The sequence below is a fragment of the Carcharhinus amblyrhynchos genome, chromosome 13 (genome assembly GCF_965287045.1).
Source record: "Carcharhinus amblyrhynchos chromosome 13, sCarAmb.v2.hapA, whole genome shotgun sequence".
NCBI lineage: Eukaryota > Metazoa > Chordata > Chondrichthyes > Carcharhiniformes > Carcharhinidae > Carcharhinus > Carcharhinus amblyrhynchos.
In genome coordinates, this window is record NC_137336.1 from 74,289,681 (window position 1) to 74,308,954 (window position 19,274).

Genomic DNA, 19,274 nt, shown 5'->3' on the forward strand with positions numbered 1-19,274 from the left:
TTCAAACTGGAGGTCAGTCTCAAGTGGTCTGCATCGGGACCGGTACTGAGTCCACTGTTATTTGTCATTTATATTTATGATTTGGATGATAGTATAGTAGGCATGGTTAGTAAGTTTGCAGATGACACCAGCATTATGGCATACTGGACAATGAAGAAGGTTATCTCGGATTGCAATGAGATCTTGATCAATTGGGTCACTGGACTGATGAATGGCAGATAGAGTTTAATTCAGATAAATGCGAGGTGATGTATTTTGGTCAATCGAATCAGAGCAGGACTTACTCAGTTAATGGTAGGGCATTGAGAAGAGTGAGAACAAAGAGACCCTGGGGCACAGCTTCATAGCTCCCTGGAAGTGGAGGGACAGGTGGACAGAGTGGTGAAGAAGGCATTCAGCATGTTTGGTTTCATTGGTCAGATCACTGAATACAGGAGTTGGAACATCTTGTTAAAGTTGTACAACGCATTGGTAAGAGTGCACTTGGAATACTGTGTACAATTCTGGCCAACTTATTATAGAAAGGATAGTATTAAACTAGAAAGAGTGCAGAAGATATTTACTAGGATGCTACTGGGACTTGATGGTTTGAGTGATAAGGAGAGGCTGGATAGATTGGGACTTTTTTTCTCTGGAGCGTAGAAGGCTGAACAAAGAACAAAGAACAACACAGCACGGGAAACAGGCCCTTCGGCCCAACGAGCCCGCGCCACCATTTTAACATTGTGAGTCCCCTCTTTGACCTTACTTCTATGCCTATTGGACTCCACAATAACAGAACCATAACTAGATTGAGGGACGACTCATTTAGGGACAATCTTTTAGCACCAATCAGCCTAAGAGCATGTTTTTGGGGTGTGGGAGGAAACTGGAGCACCTGGAGAAAGCCCACGCAAGTACGGGGAGAATGTGCAAACTCCCACAGACGCTGGCCCAAATCCATGTATCTGCACAGCAAACAGTGATAGTCACTGAACTGTCATGTTGCCCATCAGCGTACACTAATGACGTGAAGCACTAGGCAACTCTCAAAGCAACATCCAAGAGCAGCTCTCACACGACCCACCGCGTGTATGCCCCTTGTTGGACAACAAGGTGGACCGAATCACCTGTGGATCAAAAGAAGACATCAATAAACATGCACAACTTATACAGACATTCACGGAATCCCCAGAAGCTCAGAAATAAAGCAAGTGAGCCATGAAATATGTTGGAAGGTCCATAGGAATCAGTTGATTCCCAGGGATGTCCCAAAGCTCTTGATCTTTATTTAGAAAAGTCTCCTGTATCCCTCCATCTCTAGTCCGCTCATGTGCCTGTCTAAGTAAGCCTTAAACAACCCTAGCGCGCCTGCCTCCACCACCCTACTTGGCAGTGCATTCCAGGCCCCCACCACCTCCCTCTAACATCTGAGTTATACCTTGCCTCCCCCTCACCCTAAACCCGTGCCTCGTAATTATTTTGTCCAACTTAGGAAAAAGCTTACCACTGTTCACTTTATCTATACCCTTCATAATCTTACACCTCTATTAGATCTCCCCTCATTCTCTGCCTTTCTAAGGAGAACAGTCCCAGTTTGCCCAATCTTTCCTCGTAGCTCAGACCTTCCATACCACGCAACATCCTGGTAAACCTCCTCTGCACTCTCTCCAGGGTCTCCACATCCTTCCGATAGTAAGGCAACCAGGACTGGACGCAGTACTCCAAATGCGGACAAACCAACGTTCTATACAACTGCAACATTTTGCGCCAGCTTTTGTACTCTGTACCCCTCCATATAAAGGCAAGCATACCATAAGTCTTCTTCGCCACCTTCTCCACCTGTACTGCCACCTTCAAGGACTTGTGTACTTGAACACAAGAACTTGAGAACATAAGAAATAGGAGCAGGAGTAGGCCATTGAGCCCTTTGAGCCTGCCCCGCCATTCAATAAGATCATGGCTGATCTGAAGTGGATCAGTTCCACTTTCCCGCTTTCTCCCCATAACCCTTAATTCCCCTGTCTATCAGAAACCTATCTACCCGTGTCTTAAATATATTTAGCGAGGTAGCCTCCACCACTTCAACAGGCAGAGAATTCCAGAGATTCACCACCCTTTGAATGAAGAAGTTCCTCCTCAACTCCGATCTAAACTCCCCCCCCCTTATCTTGAAGCTGTGTCCTGTAGTCCTGCTATCCTTTCTAAGTGGGAAGAATCTCTCTACCTCTACCGTATCCATCCCCTTCACTATCTTATGCATCTCTATATGATCCCCTCTCATCCCTCTAAACTTCAATGAGTACAGACCCAGTCTATTTAGCCTCTCTTCATAGGCCAACCCCCTCATCTTCGGTATAAGAACATAAGAACATAAGAAATAGGAGCAGGAGTAGGCCAACTAGACCTTCGAGCCTGCCCCGCCATTCAATAAGATCATGGCTGATCTGTCGTGGCTCAGTTCCACATTCCCGCCCTCTCCCCATAACCCTTTATCCCCTCGCTTATCAAAAACCCATCAACCCGCGTCTTAAAAATATGTAGCGAGGTAGCCTCTACCACTTCAACGGGCAGAGAATTCCAGAGATTCACCACCCTTTGAGTGAAGAAGTTCATCCTCAACTCCGTTCTAAACCGCCCCCCCTTTATCTTGAGGCTGTGACCCCTAGTCCTACTATCCTTTCTGAGCGGAAAGAGTCTCTCCACCTCTATCCTATCCATCCCATTCATCATCTTATACGTCTCAATGAGATCTCCCCTCATTCTTCTAAACTCTAACGAGTACAAGCCTAATTTATTCAGCCTCTCCTCATAGTTCAACCCCCTCAACTCCGGCGTCAGCTAAGCCTCCTCTGCACTCCCTCCAAGGCCAAAATATCCTTGCGTAAGTACGGCGCCCAAAACTGCACACAGTACTCCAGCTGTGGCCTCACCAGTGCCCTATACAGCCGCAGCAAGACCTCCCTACTTTTATATTCAATCCCCCTCGCGATGAAGGCCAGCATCCCATTCGCCTTCCTGACCACCTGCTGCACCTGCAAGCTGGGTTTTTGCGACTCATGCACAAGGACCCCGAGGTCCCTCTGCACCGTCACCTGCTGCAGTTTTTCTCCACGTAAGTAATAATCCTTCCTACCATTCTTCCTACCAAAGTGGACCACCTCGCACTTGCCAACATTAAATTCCATTTGCCATTTCCTGGCCCATTCGCCCAGCCTATCTAGATCCTTCTGTCGATTCTCCCCACCCTCCGCACAATTTGCCTCTCCACCAATCTTGGTGTCATCAGCAAATTTCGACACCCTACACTCGGTTCCCTCCTCCAGATCATCTATATAAATGGTAAATAGCTGAGGCCTCAGCACCGACCCCTGGGGCACTCCACTAGTCACCATCCGCCAATCCGAATAGCACCCATTGACCCCCACTCTCTGCCTCCTATTTGACAACCAGTCCTCTATCCACGCTAACACCCTACCCCCAACTCCACGCCCCCTGACCTTCTGCAATAACCTCTTATGAGGTACCTTGTCAAACGCCTTCTGAAAATCAAGAAAGACCACATCCACCGGCTCTCCTCTATCCACCGCCCTAGGCACATCCTCATAGAACTCCAGTAAATTTGTCAGACATGACTTCCCTTTAACGAAACCGTGCTGCATCTGCTCTATCAAGCAGTTCCCCTCAAGATGCCTTGCTATTTCCTCCTTGATGACGGATTCTAACATTTTACCTACAACAGACGTTAAACTAACCGGCCTATAATTCCCTGCCTTTTGCCTGGCACCCTTCTTAAACAACGGCGTAACATTAGCCGTTTTCCAATCTTCCGGCACTTCCCCAGAATCCAGCGACGTCTGGAAAATAACCGCCAAGGCATCCACTATCACCTCCGCCATTTCTTTCAGGGCCCTCGTGTGCATTCCATCCGGTCCTGGGGACTTGTCCACAATCAGCCCCTCCAGTCTGTCGAGCATCAGCCTAGTGAACCTCCTCTGCACTCCCTCCAAGGCCAATATATCCTTCCGCAAGTGCGGTGACCAAAACTGCACACATTTCTCCAGCTGTGGCACCCCTAGGTCCCTCTGTGTTTCTATACTCTTAATAGTCCTACCATTTATCGTATAACTCCCCACTACATTATTTCTTCCAAAATGCATCACCTCACATTTATCTGGATTAAATTCCATCTGCCATTTCTCTGCCCAATATACCAGCCTATCTATATCCTGCTGTATTGCCTGACACTGCTCCTCACTATCAGCAAGTCCAGCCATCTTCGTATCATCTGCAAACTTGCTGAGTGGTGATCTTATAGATGTGTATAAAATAATGAGGGGCATAGATTAGCTAGATAGTCATTATATTTTCCCAAAGGTAGGGGAGTCTAAGATTAGAGGGCAAGGTTTAAGGTGAGAGGGGAAAGATATAAAAAAGTCCAGAGGGTCATTTTTTTTTCCACAGACAGTGGTGAGCGTCTGGAACAGCTGCCAGATGTAGCAGTAGAGGTGGGCACAATTTTGTCTATTCAAAAAGCGTTTAGATAGTTAAATGTTTAAGATGGGGATAGAGGGATAGGGGCCAAATGCAGGCAATTGGGACTATCTTAGGGGTTATAAAAAGGACAAGTTAGACCGAACGGCATGTTTTCATGCTGTAAACCTCTATGACTCTATTTGATAGCTAAGGAGTGGCATGTGTGAGGAAGTCATCAGTTTGCAGAGACTTTGGGGTGAGTCAACAACTTTCTGACAAGTTCTGTGCAGTTCCAGATACGTGGTTGACCACCGTGAAGGGGCAGACCAGTTCCAGGCCTCAATCTCAATGCTTCGGAGACAGTATTGTGCTGCTAGAGCCACATACCATCCTGTGTCATTGAGCCAGATCAGTAGAGTCTGGCATTGGCCGATACAGGGCTCTCCACCTCACTTGTGTAAATCACAGTGGGAATCAGGGGGTTTGCTGAGAGGAGGAGGGGCAGGTTGCTGAGGGGCCGGGAACTGTTGAGGGAAATGGTTACTGAGGGAGGATTACTTTTTTTAATTTCTAGGACATGGGCATGCTTGCTGGCCAGCATTTATTGCCCATCCCTAATTGCCCTTGAGAGGGTGGTGGTGAGCATTCAGAGGACCGTTAAGAATCAACCACTGTGGCTCTGGAGTCATGTGTGGGCCACACCAAGTAGGGATGGCGATATCCTTCTCTAAAGAATATTAGTGAATCAGATAGGTTTTTCCCACAATCGACAATGGTTTCATGGTCATCAGTAGATTCTTAATTCCAGACAGTTTTATTGAACTCAAATTCCGCCAATTATCATGCCCTCTCCCGTGACCATTCCCCCCTCCCCCAAAAAAAAGCTGTATTTCTAGGTTAATGGGTTAGCGATCATACCACTTGGCCATCACCTTCCACTAGTTGCTGAGGGAGGGTTGCTGAGTAGAGTTACTGCAGGGAAGGGCTGAGGAGAGGTGGAATTGGAGGGATAGGGTTGCTGGGTGGGCGGTTACTGAAGGGTGTTATAGTTGGGGGTTGTTGAGAGGGGATTGCTGAGCGGTGGGTGCATGCTGGGGGGGGGGGGGATGGTGTAGGGCTTAGGGTTACCAAGGGGTGCATATATGCAGAGGAAGGTGTGGGGGGCATTTAGGGTTGCCACAAATGGCTGGATGTGGGGTGGGAGTAACTCAGGGGGGATTACTGAGGATGGAGTGGGGGGTTTCTGAAAGCTAGGTTTGCTGAGATGGCTGTTATTGAGGGGCAGGTGGAAATAGGAGGGAGTTTGCTGAGAGGGATGGATGTGGCTGGGAGGGCTGTTTCTGAAGGGTAGGGTTGCTGAGCAGATGGTTACTGAGGGGCAGATGGGTATGAGAAGAGGGTAAGGCATTGTGTAGGTACAGATGGGGCGATTGCCAAGGGGTGGGGGGGGGGGATTATTCAGAGGATGCCAAACCAATTCTGAGTGTAAGGACAGTGGCATTGCTGGTCAAAACCTCGCCCACAGCAAATGAACCAATTTAAATGGACGAGTTGCATCCAACACCCCGACTGGCACTGGCCACCATTAGGCCCAAATTGAAATGATATTTGAACTTTGACCAGTGTCACCTGGACTCAAAACGTCAGCTATTTTCTCTCCTTACAAATGCTGCCAGACCCGCTGAGATTTTCCAGCATTTTCTCTTTCGGTTTCGGATTCCAGCATTCGCAATAATTTGCTTTTATCGAAATGATGTTAAGCGCTCGCGCTTTCTACTGGGCATGCCCAAACTGCTGCTGCCGGCCATCTTGCGTTGGTAACAGTAACAGCAACAATGACGGCGCAGTGTCGGGCGCCTTCCGTGCCGCGCCGGCGCAGTGTCGGGCGCCTTCCGTGCAGCAAAGTTGGGTGTTTATGTGCGAGCGGTGCTATGAATAACGGTAAGAAATAATTAGAGTTCCAGTATTAAATAGAGATTGTTAGTGCACATTGTGTGGTACTTTATACTGTTAATGTACTGTGAGCATTTTATGGCGAAAATAAGTGGGTTCTAGAAAATGGCGTATTTGTTTTAAAATGGGGGCAGTCAAACACGGAAGTCGGATCGACTCGGATTGGGAACTGCGTGCTTTCCAAATGAAAACAGTTAAACTTCCCTGAGAACAGCGGAGGCAAAAATCATTCAATATTTTTAAGGCCGAGTTAGACAGAAAGCAGCCAGCATAATTAAGGACCCCACGCACACCGGACATTCTCTCTTCCAGCTTCCTCCTTCGGGGGGGAAAAAAATACAAACGCCTGAAGTCACCTACCAACTGACTCAAGAAGGTGGCGTGGGAAGGATGCGTTTGGGTGGGGGACTAGGGTTCCCACGGGCGAGTGGATGTGAGGGGAGTAGTTGAGGGGGATTGCTGAGGGTGGAGTGGGGGGTTTCTGAGCAGGTGGTTACTGAGGGGCTGGTGGATACGAGAGGAGAATTTGCTAACGGGGCGGTGGCTGTGGGATATGGGCTTTCTGAGGGGTAGCAATTAGATCTGACACTGAGGTAAATTTCTACAGGAGTTGGAAGGTCTGACAGGATGCCTGTGATGTGGAGATGCTGGCGTTGGACTAGGGTAAGCGCAGTATGAAATCTTATAACACTAAGTTAAAGTCCAACAGTTCATTGGGTAACACAAGCCACAAGCTTTCAGAGCACTGCTCCTTCATCAGGTGAGTGGGAGTTCTGTTCACAAACAGGGCATATAAAGACACAAACTCAATTTACAAAATAGTTGGAATGCACGTCTTTACAGGTAATCGAGTCTTAAACATACAGACAATGTGAATGGAGAGAGGGTTAAGCACAGGTTAAAGAGATATACATTGTCTCCAGCCAGGACAGTTAGTGAGATTTTGCAAGCCCAGCCAAGTAGTGGGCATTACAGGTAGTGTGACATGAACCCAAGATCCCCGTTCCCCAATGTACCATGCCTCTTGCAACTCAGCCAACGTTGTCTACCTGATACACTGCAGGAAAGGATGTCCTGGGGCATATTACTTTGGGGAGACCATGCAGATGCTACAACAACAGATGAATGGACACCGCTCGACAGATGTCAGGCAGGAGTATTCCCTTCCTGTCGGGGAACACTTCAGCAGTCACATGTATTCAAGCGGCCTTCACGACACACAACGCAGAATTGCTGAGCAGAAACTGATAGCCAAGTTCCGCACACATGAGAACGGCCTCAACCGGGATCTTGGGTTCATGTCGTATTATCTGTAACCCCCACGACTTGCCTGGGCTTGCAAAATCTCACTAACTGCCCTGGCTGGAGACAATACACATCTCTTTAACCTGTGTTTAACCCTCTCTCCACTCATATTGTCTGCACCTTTAAGACTTGATTACCTGTAAAGATGTGCATTCCAACTATTTTGTAAATTGAGTTTGTGTCTTTATGTGCCCTTTTGTGAACAGAACTCCCAATCAGCTGATGAAGGAGCAGTGCTCTGAAAGCTTGTGGCTTGTGCTATTAAATAAATCTGTTGGACTTTAATCTGGGTGGCACAGTAGCACAGTGGTTAGCACTTCAGCTTCACAGCTGCAGGGTCCTGGGTTTGATTGCCGGCTCGGGCCACTGTCTGTGGAGTTTATATGTTCTCCTCATGTCTGTGTGGGTTTCCTCCCACAGTCCAAAGATGTGCAGGTTAGGTTGATTGGCCATGCTAAGAAATTGCCCCTTAGTGTCCAGGGATGCGTGGGCTAACATACTGGCAACAAAAATTATTCTCAAACAGCACACACATAGACAAGGAAACTATAGAGCTTTTAAACCGGTTAAGGCAGTAAAACAGTCAGTCTGCACAATATCGCCATGCTGTCACTGGGAATCCACAAAGTGGTATAATATGTAGGGATATGGGGATAGGGCCTGGGTGGGATTGTGTTTGGCGCAGACTCGATGGACCGAAGGGCTTCTTTCTGCACTGTAGGGTTCTATGATTCTATGATGTTGAGAGACTTCTTATTAAGGATACCAGTGGGCAGCTGTTTTGATAAGCATTCATGAGATACAAATGAATGCAAGTTGACTTTTGAGAGTTACAATGGGATTTTACATTCAGGGTTTCTGACTTTTTGGCTCCATCCAGACTTAGCTATGCCCGCATGCCACCAAATCCACCCTGGGCTGGTTGGGAGAATTCCACCATTTGTTTCTCTCTGGCTCACAATTCTTCTCTCTGGCTCCATCATCTGTATCCTTCACTCTCTCCATCTCTATGTCTCTTTAACCTCAGCCACATCTACCCATCTGTCTCTATCACTGTATCAATCCTCCATCTGTGCCCCTCTACTTTGCATGCTATTTCATGTCCTCCACGCACTACCTTGTCTTCTCACTCCATGCTGACTCATAGCGCCACAGTGCTTAGCACTGCTATCTCACAGCAGTGGAGACCTGGGTTCAATTCCAGCCATGGGTGACTGTTTGGAGTTTGCAGTGTTCGCCCTGTATCGGTTTCCTCCCACACTCCACAGTTATGCAGGTTAGGTTGATTGGCCATGATAAATTGCCTCTTAGTGTCAGGGGTTTAGCTGGCTAAATATGTGAGGGAGCGGCCTGGGTGGAATTGTTGGTGTGCGCTCAATGAGCTGAGCAGCCTCCTTTTCCACTCTAGGAGTTCTGTGACACTTTCAAACCAATTCACTAACGCACAATAGCATTCATGGCACTGCTTCAAAACACACATTCATATTTTTATTTTCAGCCACATTGCTGCTGATACAACTCCATGAAGGTATCAAACAAACTGACCATTAAATATCAAATACAGATCTGTGAACACTTTACACCTTTTTATCTTATGCAAATAAACATTGCACCATTAACCAGATCACAAAAAAAGCTTCTTATAAGATCATAAAGCTGTCAATCAGGGAAGGTTTTGCCCTCTCCCCGACTTGTTAAAGAGAGGTGATGCTTTTTGTGGAATCTTGGCTCTCAGCCAAGCACACACAAGGTTACCTGTCTCACTAGTGAAAATCCCACCCAATAAGTTGGAAAAGGGATATCGATAAGTTGTGTTAGTGGCAAAACATTTGGTAGATGTGGGGAAAATGTGAAGTTTTCTAATTTGCCAGACTAACTGGAAAAGCAAAATTTTACTTAAATGGGGAAAGAATGCAGATTTTTGTAGGACAGAGGAATTGGATGTCCACATACCTGGATCACAAAGCATTAGCGAGCAGGTACAGCAAGTAATTAGTAAGGCAAATGGAAGATTGGCCTTTATTGCAAGGGAGGTGGATTATTAAAGTTGTGAAATCTTGTTGCAACTGTGTAGTGCATTAATGAGACCATACTGAGTTCTAGGTTCACTCGGCTGATTCCTGGGATTTTGGTCGCCACACTTAAGGATATTTTGTCCTTGGAGGGAGTGCAGAGGAGGTTTACTAGGCTGATACCGGAGTTGAGGGGGTTGAGCTATGAGGAGAGGCTGAATAAACTAGGCTTGTACTCGTTAGAGTTTAGAAGAATGAGAGGAGATCTCATTGAGATGTATAAGATGATGAATGGGATGGATAGGATAGAGGTGGAGAGACTCTTCCCGCTCAGAAAGGACAGTAGGACTAGGGGGCACAGCCTCAAGATAAAGGGGGGGCGGTTTAGAACGGAGTTGAGGAGGAACTTCTTCACTCAAAGGGTGGTGAATCTCTGGAATTCTCTGCCCGTTGAGGTGGTGGAGGCTGCCTCGCTAAATATTTTTAAGACGCGGGTTGATGGGTTTTTGATAAGCGAGGGGATTAAGGGTTATGGGGAAAGGGCGGGAATGTGGAACTGAGCCACGACAGATCAGCCATGATCTTATTGAATGGCGGGGCAGGCTCGAGGGGCTAGATGGCCTACTCCTGCTCCTATTTCTTAAGTTCTTATGTTTCCCAACACTGAAGTGCAGCTATTCTGTGAGATGCAGTCAAACCATAATTGAGGCTAGTTCACTTTACGTTGGGGAATTTGAGAGTAAAGTACCCTTTTGTCCTCCACTAGTTGCCCACAGAACAATTTGGAGTGTTATTGCAGAAGAGAAAATAGTACACAAACTCTTGGGATCAACACATTCTGTATCAAAGGCCCTTATTCCTATTTTCAAACTTACAGTACAGGCACCGGGCTTGAGAACCTGTATTTTAACATTTGCATCAGTCGCTAACCTTCAATTGTCCTCTTTACTCAGGGCAGAAAGGTTTAATTCATTCACGCTGGTCTATTCTCTTCAAATGTCCTGGAAAATCAGCATCTGGTTAGCTGCTACTAGACTGAAAGTGATTCCGGTACAAACTAGGAGCAACTTCTAAAGTAAAACCTGTCTCCAATTCATGAAAATCAATTAATCATTTTTTAACATGGTATTGTCACTTTAATTTACCATGTGAATTAGCCTGGAATAGATGATGCTCAAATAATTTCAGGCCAATTATTGATTAACTTTGCAAAATCAAAACACACACAGTTCTTCTTACAGTGTAAGAGTGGATTTTCTTTTTAGATTTTTGAGAAATGTTATCTTATTTTGTAAAGAAGGCTCTGAGTTGTTGTTAATGGTACCGTGGGGACTAAAGCATGTTAGTCGTGGCATAATTGAATTGTTGTCCAGCCTTGAAACGGTTACTCTGTCCGCTTGCCACAGATGCTGTCGGACCAACGTTTTCTGTTTCTGTTTCTTATTCCAGCATCTGCAGTAATTTGCTTTTATATTAAAAACAACAAAACTAGGGCAAGAGTAGACCATTTGGCCTTTCGAGCCTGTACGACCATTGAGTATGATCGTGGCTGATAATGTGTGAGTATCCCAATCCCTCTTTCTCGCCATATCCCCTGAGCCCTTTAACCACAAGGGCCACGTCCAGCTCCCTCTTTAACATATTTAACAAAGCGGCCCCAACAACTTTCTGTGATAGAAAATTCCACAGCTTTACAACTCTGAGTGATGAAGTTTTTCCTATCTCAGTCCTGGATTGCATACCCCGTATTTTTAGACTGTGATCCCTAGTTCTGGACTTCCCCAACATTGGGAGAATTCTTCCTATGTCAGCCTGTCCAGTCCCATCAGGATTTTATATGTTTCTATGAGATCCCTTCTCATTCTTCTGAATTCCAGTGAGTGCAAGCCTATTCAATCCAGTTTCTCTTCATATGTCAGTCCTGCGATTCCGGGAATCAGTGGTGAACCTTTAGTGTAATTTGTCCAATGCAAATTCCTGACCAATAAGGATTTCTTTTAGTTCTTCCGTCATGCTAGATCTTCTGTCCCTCATATTCCTGGAAGGTTATTTGTGTCCTCCTTAGTGAAGATAGATCCAAAGTATTTGTTCAACTGGTCTGCATCTCTTTGTGGCCCATTTATGAATTCACCTGATGTAAGGTGTAAGGGACCTACATTTGATTTCATCAGTCTTTTTCTCTTCACACATCTATAGAAGCTTTTGCAGCCAAGTTTTATGTTTTCTGCAAGCCTTGTATTCTATTTTCTTCTTCTGAATTAAAACCCTTGTCGTCCTCCTCTGCTGAAATTTCAATTCCTCCAAGTCCTCAGGTTTGCTGCTTTTTCTGGTCAATTTATATGCCTCCTCTTGGCTTTAACATTATCCCTGATTTCCCTTGTTAACCATAGATGATCATCCTTCCCCATTTTACTCTTACGCAGAAAGGGATATAGAGTTATTGAAGTTCCTCCACGTGTCTTTAAATGTCTGCCATTGCACATCCACTGTCAACCCCCTCAAGGATCTTTTGCCAGATTCTCCTAGCCAATGCACATCTCATACCATCAAAGTTAGCTTCCCTCAAGTTCAGGGCCCCAGTCTCAGAATTAACTGTGTCCCTCTCCATCTTGATGAAAAATCCCACCCTACAATGGTAACTTTTCCCCAAAGGATCTCACACCACAAGGTTGTGAATTAACCTCTCTCATTACATAGTACGCAGTCTAGGATGGCTGATTCTGCAGTGGATTCCTTGACATATTGATTGAGAAACCATCGCTAAAACATTCCAAGAAATCCTTCTCCATCGCGTTATTACCAGTTTGGTGAGCCCAATTAATATACAAATTGAGGTCACTCATGGTAACTGCTGTACCCTTACTGCAGAATGTGTTAATTGGAGAACAAAGATCAGTGCTCAGTGGAAGAAAAGCTGAACAACACGGAGAGGCGGCAACATGGGGGAGGACTGGGGTTGTATTGGGACAAGTCAAGGGAACCAAACAAAACAAAAGATTCTTCAAGGTGGAGGGAAATGTTTGCAGTTTACACTTTTTGTCTTTTGGTCGCTTGGCTTGCACAAATACAACGCTACCACACTCTCACGTGGCCCCTTTTCAGTTTTACTTTTAAAATCAGAAGTGTTGTTGGTTTTGCTGCTGAGAATATATAAAATATATATCCCTATTTTCAGAATTTAAGAAAAGGACATGGTCCAGTAAGCCAAGTTTACCTCAGGCATCTGGTTTGCTCAGCTGGCCATGCTAAATTGATCCCAGTGTCGGGGGATTAGCAACATAAATGTGTAGGGTTGTGGAAATAGAGCCTGGGTGGGATTGTAGTGATATAGATTTGTTGGGCAGAATGGCCTCCTTCAGTAGGGATTCTGTGATGCTGTGGTACAGGTTTAAGACTAAACACTTCATATGCACAAGAGAATCCTGATTTTTTTTTGTCTTAATATAATTAACTACCGATAGCCAAGTTGTTCCATTGGTAGTGTCATGTAACTTGCCCTTTCGTTTAACTCTGTTCATGATTTTTTTACTCCAATCTTAACCTCATCCTATTGCATCAGTCCAGTCATGCTTCCATGTGTGTGGAGGGCAGCAGGGAGGGCACTCTGTGCCTATGTGTGTGATTGTGGCTGGGGTGTGCACGTGTAGGCGGTGCATGTGTGGGTGGGGTGTGCGCGCATGCTGGGTGGGGGCATGCATGTGTGTGGGGGGTGGGCGCGTGCACGCACATGGGGGTTATCTACGTTGTTCATGCAGTACTCATCCTTTTTCTGTTTTGGCTTCCATGTTTTTTCAATGTTTAAACTGCTGTTGATTTTATGTTTATTACACTTGTCATGCAAGCCCAGCAGGAGCTAACTGATTTTTTTACAAGGTCTTAGTCTTGGTTATCAATTAAAGCAGTTGAATAACTTCAACTGTAGTTCATAGAAACACAGACAATAGGAGCAGGACAAGACCATTTGACCCCTGCGCCTGCTGTGACGTTCATTATGATCATGGATGATCATCCAACTCAATAACCTCATCTCACTTTGCCCTCAAACCCTATGATCCCCTTTGCCCCAAGAACTGTATCTAATTCCTTCTTGAAAACATAGTGTCTTGGCCTCAGGTGCTTTCTGTGGTAGTGAATTCCACAGGCTGGCCGCTCTCTGGGTAAAGAGATTTCTCCTCATCTCAGTCCACAAAGTTTTACCGCTTATTCTTAGGTTATGACACCCCCCCCCCGTTCTGAACACCCCCTTAATTAGGAACATCCAGTCTACATCTCCCCTGTCTGATTAAATTTTATAGGTTTCTATGAGATTCCTTCATGCTTCTAAACTCCAGCTAATATAACCCTAAACAACTCAATTTCTCCTCACACGTCAGTCTCACCATCCTAGGAATCAGTCTGTTAAACCTTCTTCACACTCCCTCTAGAGTAAGCATATCCTTCCTTAGATGAGGAGACCAAAACTGCACACAGTTTTCCGGGTGTGGCCTTGCTGAAGCCATTTATAAATCCAACAAGACATCCCTGCTCCTGTACTTGAATCCTCTTGCTGTGAAGGCCAATGTACCATTTGCCCTTTTTAGCACTTGTTGCACTTGCATGCTTACCTTCACCTGGTGTACACGGACACCCATGCCTTGTTTCACATTTGCTTCTCTTAATTTATAGCCATTCCGATAATAATCTCTGTCCCTGTTTTTGATACCAAGTTGGATAAACTCACATTTATCCACCTGATTTTGCATCTGCCATGAAATTTCCCACTCGCTCAGCTTTTCCAAATCACACTGAAAAATCTCTACATCCCTCTGAAAGCTCACCCTCCTGCCCAGCTTCGTCACCTGCAAATTTGGAGATAGTAAATTTAGTGCTCTCATCTAAAATATTAATATACACTCTGCCACTCAGAAAATGAGAAATTTATTCCTCTTCTTTGTTTCCTGTCTCCTAACCAGTTTTCTACCCATCTCAACATTCCAAATCCCTTGCACTTTAATTTTACATTCTAATCTCTTATGTGTGGCTTCGTCAAAAGCTTTCTACAAGTCCAAATAAGCCATATCCACCGGCTCCCCTTTATCAAGTCTACTAGTTACATTCTCGACGAATTCCAGTAGATTTGTCAAGCATGATTTCCCCTCCATTCCATAAATTCATGCTGGCTGTGTCCAATTTTACTGTTGCTAATCAAATGTTCTACTTTGTAATCTTGATAATGGACTTACAAATTTTTTTCTCAATATCGATGTCGGGCTGACTGGTCTAAAATTCCCTCTGTTCTCTCTACCCACCTTTTTAAATAGTTGGATTACATAAGCTAACCACCAATCTGTAGGAACTGTTCCAAAACTTTTCGAACCAATACATCCACTATTTCTGGGACCAGTTCCTTGACTACTCGGAATGGCCTTCAATCCAATCAATTTCCCCAACACCAGTTCCCTACCAATGTGGATTTTCTTCTATCCATCTGTCTCACTAAATTCTGTGTTCCCCAGCAATTTTGATATGTAATTTGTGTGCTCCTATGTGAAGGCAGAAGCAATATATGGATTTGGTTGTTTAGCCATTTCTTTGTTCCAATTATAAATTCCCTTGTTTCTTACTGTCAGGACCTATATTTGTCTTCAATCTTCTTCCCTTACGCACTTAAAGAAGCTTTTAGTTAGGTTATATGTTCCTCACTCTGGTACTCCATTTTCCCCATTTTAATCAGTTCTGTGGTTGTCCTTCGCAAATTCCAAACTGCTCCCAAACCTCAGGTCTGTTGTTTTTTTTCTGGCTAATTTGTATGCCTCTCATTGGATCTAATGCTATTCTAATTTACCTTGTGTGTTTTCGTTTGGCCACCTTCCAATTTTACTTTTGTGCCAGAAAGGAAGAAGCAATTGTTGCAGTTCACCCTGAATAGTGGTAAATGTCCTAAGCTCCTATATTGTTCTTTGGTTAGGTGTTGATACCATGTGAAATATGGCAAATTTTTTCAAATGGAACTTAGCAGGTTGCATCATCTTAGACACAAAGACAATGTGACTGTCTATAGACTCCGCAGGGTTGACACCTGGTCATATATTGTGCATGTTGATCAGTATTATGTTCCTCATATGATGTTATCGGAACTTAAGATTAACGTAACAAATCGACAATTTAAAAATGTTAAACACAAATCTGAATGAACGTAATAGCAAGTCATTGGATTGTTTAACAGAATGAAGGCTCATCAGTGATCATCCACTCCAAGTTTACCTGCCGAACATTTTCCATTTGGGAATAATTTCAATGTTGGCCACGATTGCGTGAATAAATCCTACCAGTATACTTTTCTGGTACGGAGTTCCTGCCAAAGGAGCATATCTCAAGCTGGATTGTGGAGATCAGCAGGACTCGCTGAATTCACTGGGCAGCTGTTCTGTCACACTGACTATAGAGTTGATCTTAACATTCAGAAAATGCTCGATTTCAGAGCTAACAGCTGGTGTATTAATCGGGAGAGGAACTAATGTTTAACAACTAAATTATCCTTTTCAAGCTAATATTTCACCTAAATCTCCTGTCCATTTAATATTTGTTACAGAGCATACTTATTTGAGACACCTGTCAACATCATGGCTGAAGGTCAAACTATAGAAGATGATCCAACATCTACAGGTAGTTTCGTAAAATCCTTTCAAATATAATTCATTTCCTGATTTTGTAATGTTACTACCGAGCAAAGATGTTTTGAAATCATAAAAGATGAAATCACTTGGCAAATACAGCACATGAAAAACAAAAAGTGTGATGCACGGAGGAATTGAAGCTGGTGTTGAATGTTATGTATATCAATGTACAAAACATTCCAAATGTATTTGGCAAGTCAGGAGCATATTAAATTTAATGTAGCATCAGTGGGATGGGTCTGGTTGTTGTCACAATCAGAAAAATAATTCTGGAAACCAGTATTATTGAAGGCTTTATGAGAGATGTAGGATTCTCAGGGGGCTTAACAGATGAGAGGTTGTTTCCTGAGCCTTGTCGAAGAGTCTAGGACAAGAGGGCATAATTTCAGAGTAGGAGCGGCTCATTTAAGGTAGAGATGAGGAATCTGGAATTTTTGACTGCAGAGGACTGTCAAGACTAGTCGTTACATATGTTCAAGGCTTAGACAAACTTTTAGTTAATAATGGAATCAAAGGTGGGGATAAGGTGGGAAAGTGGAGTTCAGGATTATCATATCAGATCAGTCATGATCTCGACGAATGCTGGAGCAAATTTGATATGTTGAATGGACTATTTCTGCTCCTGTATCATCTTGTATTTTGTTTCCATGACAACATTATAAAAACAACCACAAACTTGTATTTATGATGTAACATTTTTAATACAGAAGTGCAGATTGACACTGAGCCACATAAAGACGTCAGAGCATCTGAATAAAGGTTTGGTGGCAAAAGTAAGCTTAAGTTAAAAGAAAGATACAGTGATGCGAGGAGCTTTAGAACATAAAGATGTTCCAGGGAGCTATGCTAAAGTCGAATTCTTGTGTATACATCAATGGAAAGAAAACAGCACAATTGTTGATTGGCTTTGCAGTCCAGCAAATCGTGGAAGATGGAGGAGGAAGTTGTGGAAACAAGTACTGGAAGATGATTACTTGCAAAGATACCAAAGATGCAGATAGCAGTTCAGCATCCTCTTCTCAAATGCAACTAGGGGTGGACAATGAATGTTAGCATACCCAGTGATGCAACATCCTACAACTGAATTTAAAAAACATCTTCAGCTTCCATAAGTGATGATGGAAGTGACTGTTGATGTACTGTGCAGTTACTGAGTCCATAATTAGCAGTCACTGTAAAGAGACAATGAAGAGTTGATCAAAAATAGCTCAGATGGATATGTTACTGAGTCTGATGATGGTGCATTCAAAGCTGTTAATTTTTCACCAGAGTCTGACTTAATTTATCAATTCATGTTTAACATTAAAAACAACTGAAATAATAATATTTTTAGCATAGACAAAAACAATCAACTAATAACTGGGGAACTTCTAATATATCTGTTGTGGGGAAATCCCTCCACCCTTAATTCAGATTAATTAAGCAGGCATTTAGTGATAGTTGCGTCTAAGGGCAGATTGGAATTGTTGTCTGTTAACAAATTGTATTTGACAATCCAATTGCAACTGTACAGGGTACTGGTGAGGCCGCAGCTGGAGCACTGTGTGCAGTTTTGGTCGCCGCACTTGCACAAGGTTATTTTGGCCTTGAAGGGAGTGCAGAGGAGGTTCACTAGGCTGATACTGGAGATGAGGGGGTTGGAGTATGAAGAGAGACTAAATAGACTGGGTCTGTACTCGTTGGAGTTTAGAAGGATGAGGGGTGGTCTTATAGAGACGTATAAGATAATGAAGGGATGGATAGGGTAGAGGTAGAGAGATTCTTCCCGCTTAGAAAGGATAGCAGGACTAGAGGGCACAGCCTCAAGATAAGGAGGGGGGTGCAGTTTAGAACGGAGTTGAAGAGGAACTTCTTCACTCAAAGGGTGGTGAATCTCTGGAATTCTCTGCCCGTTGAAGTGGTGGAGGCTACCTCGCTAAATATATTTAAGTCACGGGTAGATAGGTTTTTGACAGACAAGAGAATTAAGGGTTATGGGGAGAAAGCGGGAAAGTGGAACTGATCCACTTCAGATCAGCCATGATCTTATTGAATGGCGGGGCAGGCTCGAAGGGTTAGACGGCGTACTCCTGCTACTATTTCTTAGGTTCTTATGTTCAATGATCGTAAGAGCATTGGACAGATAAATACTCTGTGGTCAATCTTTCCTGTGCTATATAATTATAGTTGAGTTGCCTAACCACGGCACTGTGGTACAGGAAGTCATTGCAAGCGGGGGAACACATAAGAATAACTGGCAGTAGGGGAAGTGTCATGAGTGGGATTGACACAGTTCTTTGTAGCAAGGAGTGAGAGTCCAGATGTTTGCATTGCCCACCCACTGTCAGGGTTCAGAAGATCTCTGGACTGGAGAGGAAATTTCAGTGGAAAGGGGATTCGTGTAAGTTCATATAAGGACCATTAACAGAGGTGGTCCAAAGAAAAGTTCTGCATCGAGTGTTTGTGGTGCCAGGCACTAACTTAAGCCACAAGTCCTCCAAGATTATAATCTCTGGATTATTACCTTAGCAGTGTGCAAATTGATACAGGGTACATAAAACTAGAACGAGAAATGCATGGTTCAAAGACTGGTGTAGGAAAAGTGGATTTTGATTTGTTAGTCACTGGCACCAGTACTAAGCAAAGCGGATTTTGTAATGTTGGGACAGCCTACATCTGAAGGGTGTTGGGAACAGTCTCTCTACAAATCCTAAGACTGAAGTAGAGAGGGCTTTAGACTAAATAGAGAGGGGGAGGAGGGGTTCTGCAGAGGGGATGTCTAGGCTTACAAAACAAAAAGATATGGCAGCATTACAAGACAACTATTTAGGTAATGATACCCAGAGTGTTACAGAAGGGATAGTGCGCAAATGTTAAAAAAACAAAAAATAGGAAAATAATGACAAAGCAAAAG

General features: G+C 44.2%; 1 protein-coding gene across 2 annotated transcripts in view; it reads left to right on the forward strand.

The window, feature by feature from the left end:
• Positions 1–6,309: 6,309 nt before the first annotated feature.
• Positions 6,310–19,274, forward strand: part of LOC145351987 (NACHT, LRR and PYD domains-containing protein 3-like) — an 87,003-nt gene continuing 74,038 nt past the window's right edge. The window contains exons 1-2 of one of the 2 annotated variants that reach the window (XM_080201837.1): positions 6,310–6,396; positions 16,297–16,370. In XM_080201837.1, coding sequence (XP_080057963.1) covers positions 16,328–16,370 — 43 coding nt within the window. In that variant the 5' untranslated portion in view covers positions 6,310–6,396; positions 16,297–16,327. Of the gene's footprint in view, positions 6,397–16,295; positions 16,371–19,274 lie in introns of those variants that run through there. The other variant, XM_080201838.1, reaches the window with a different exon arrangement.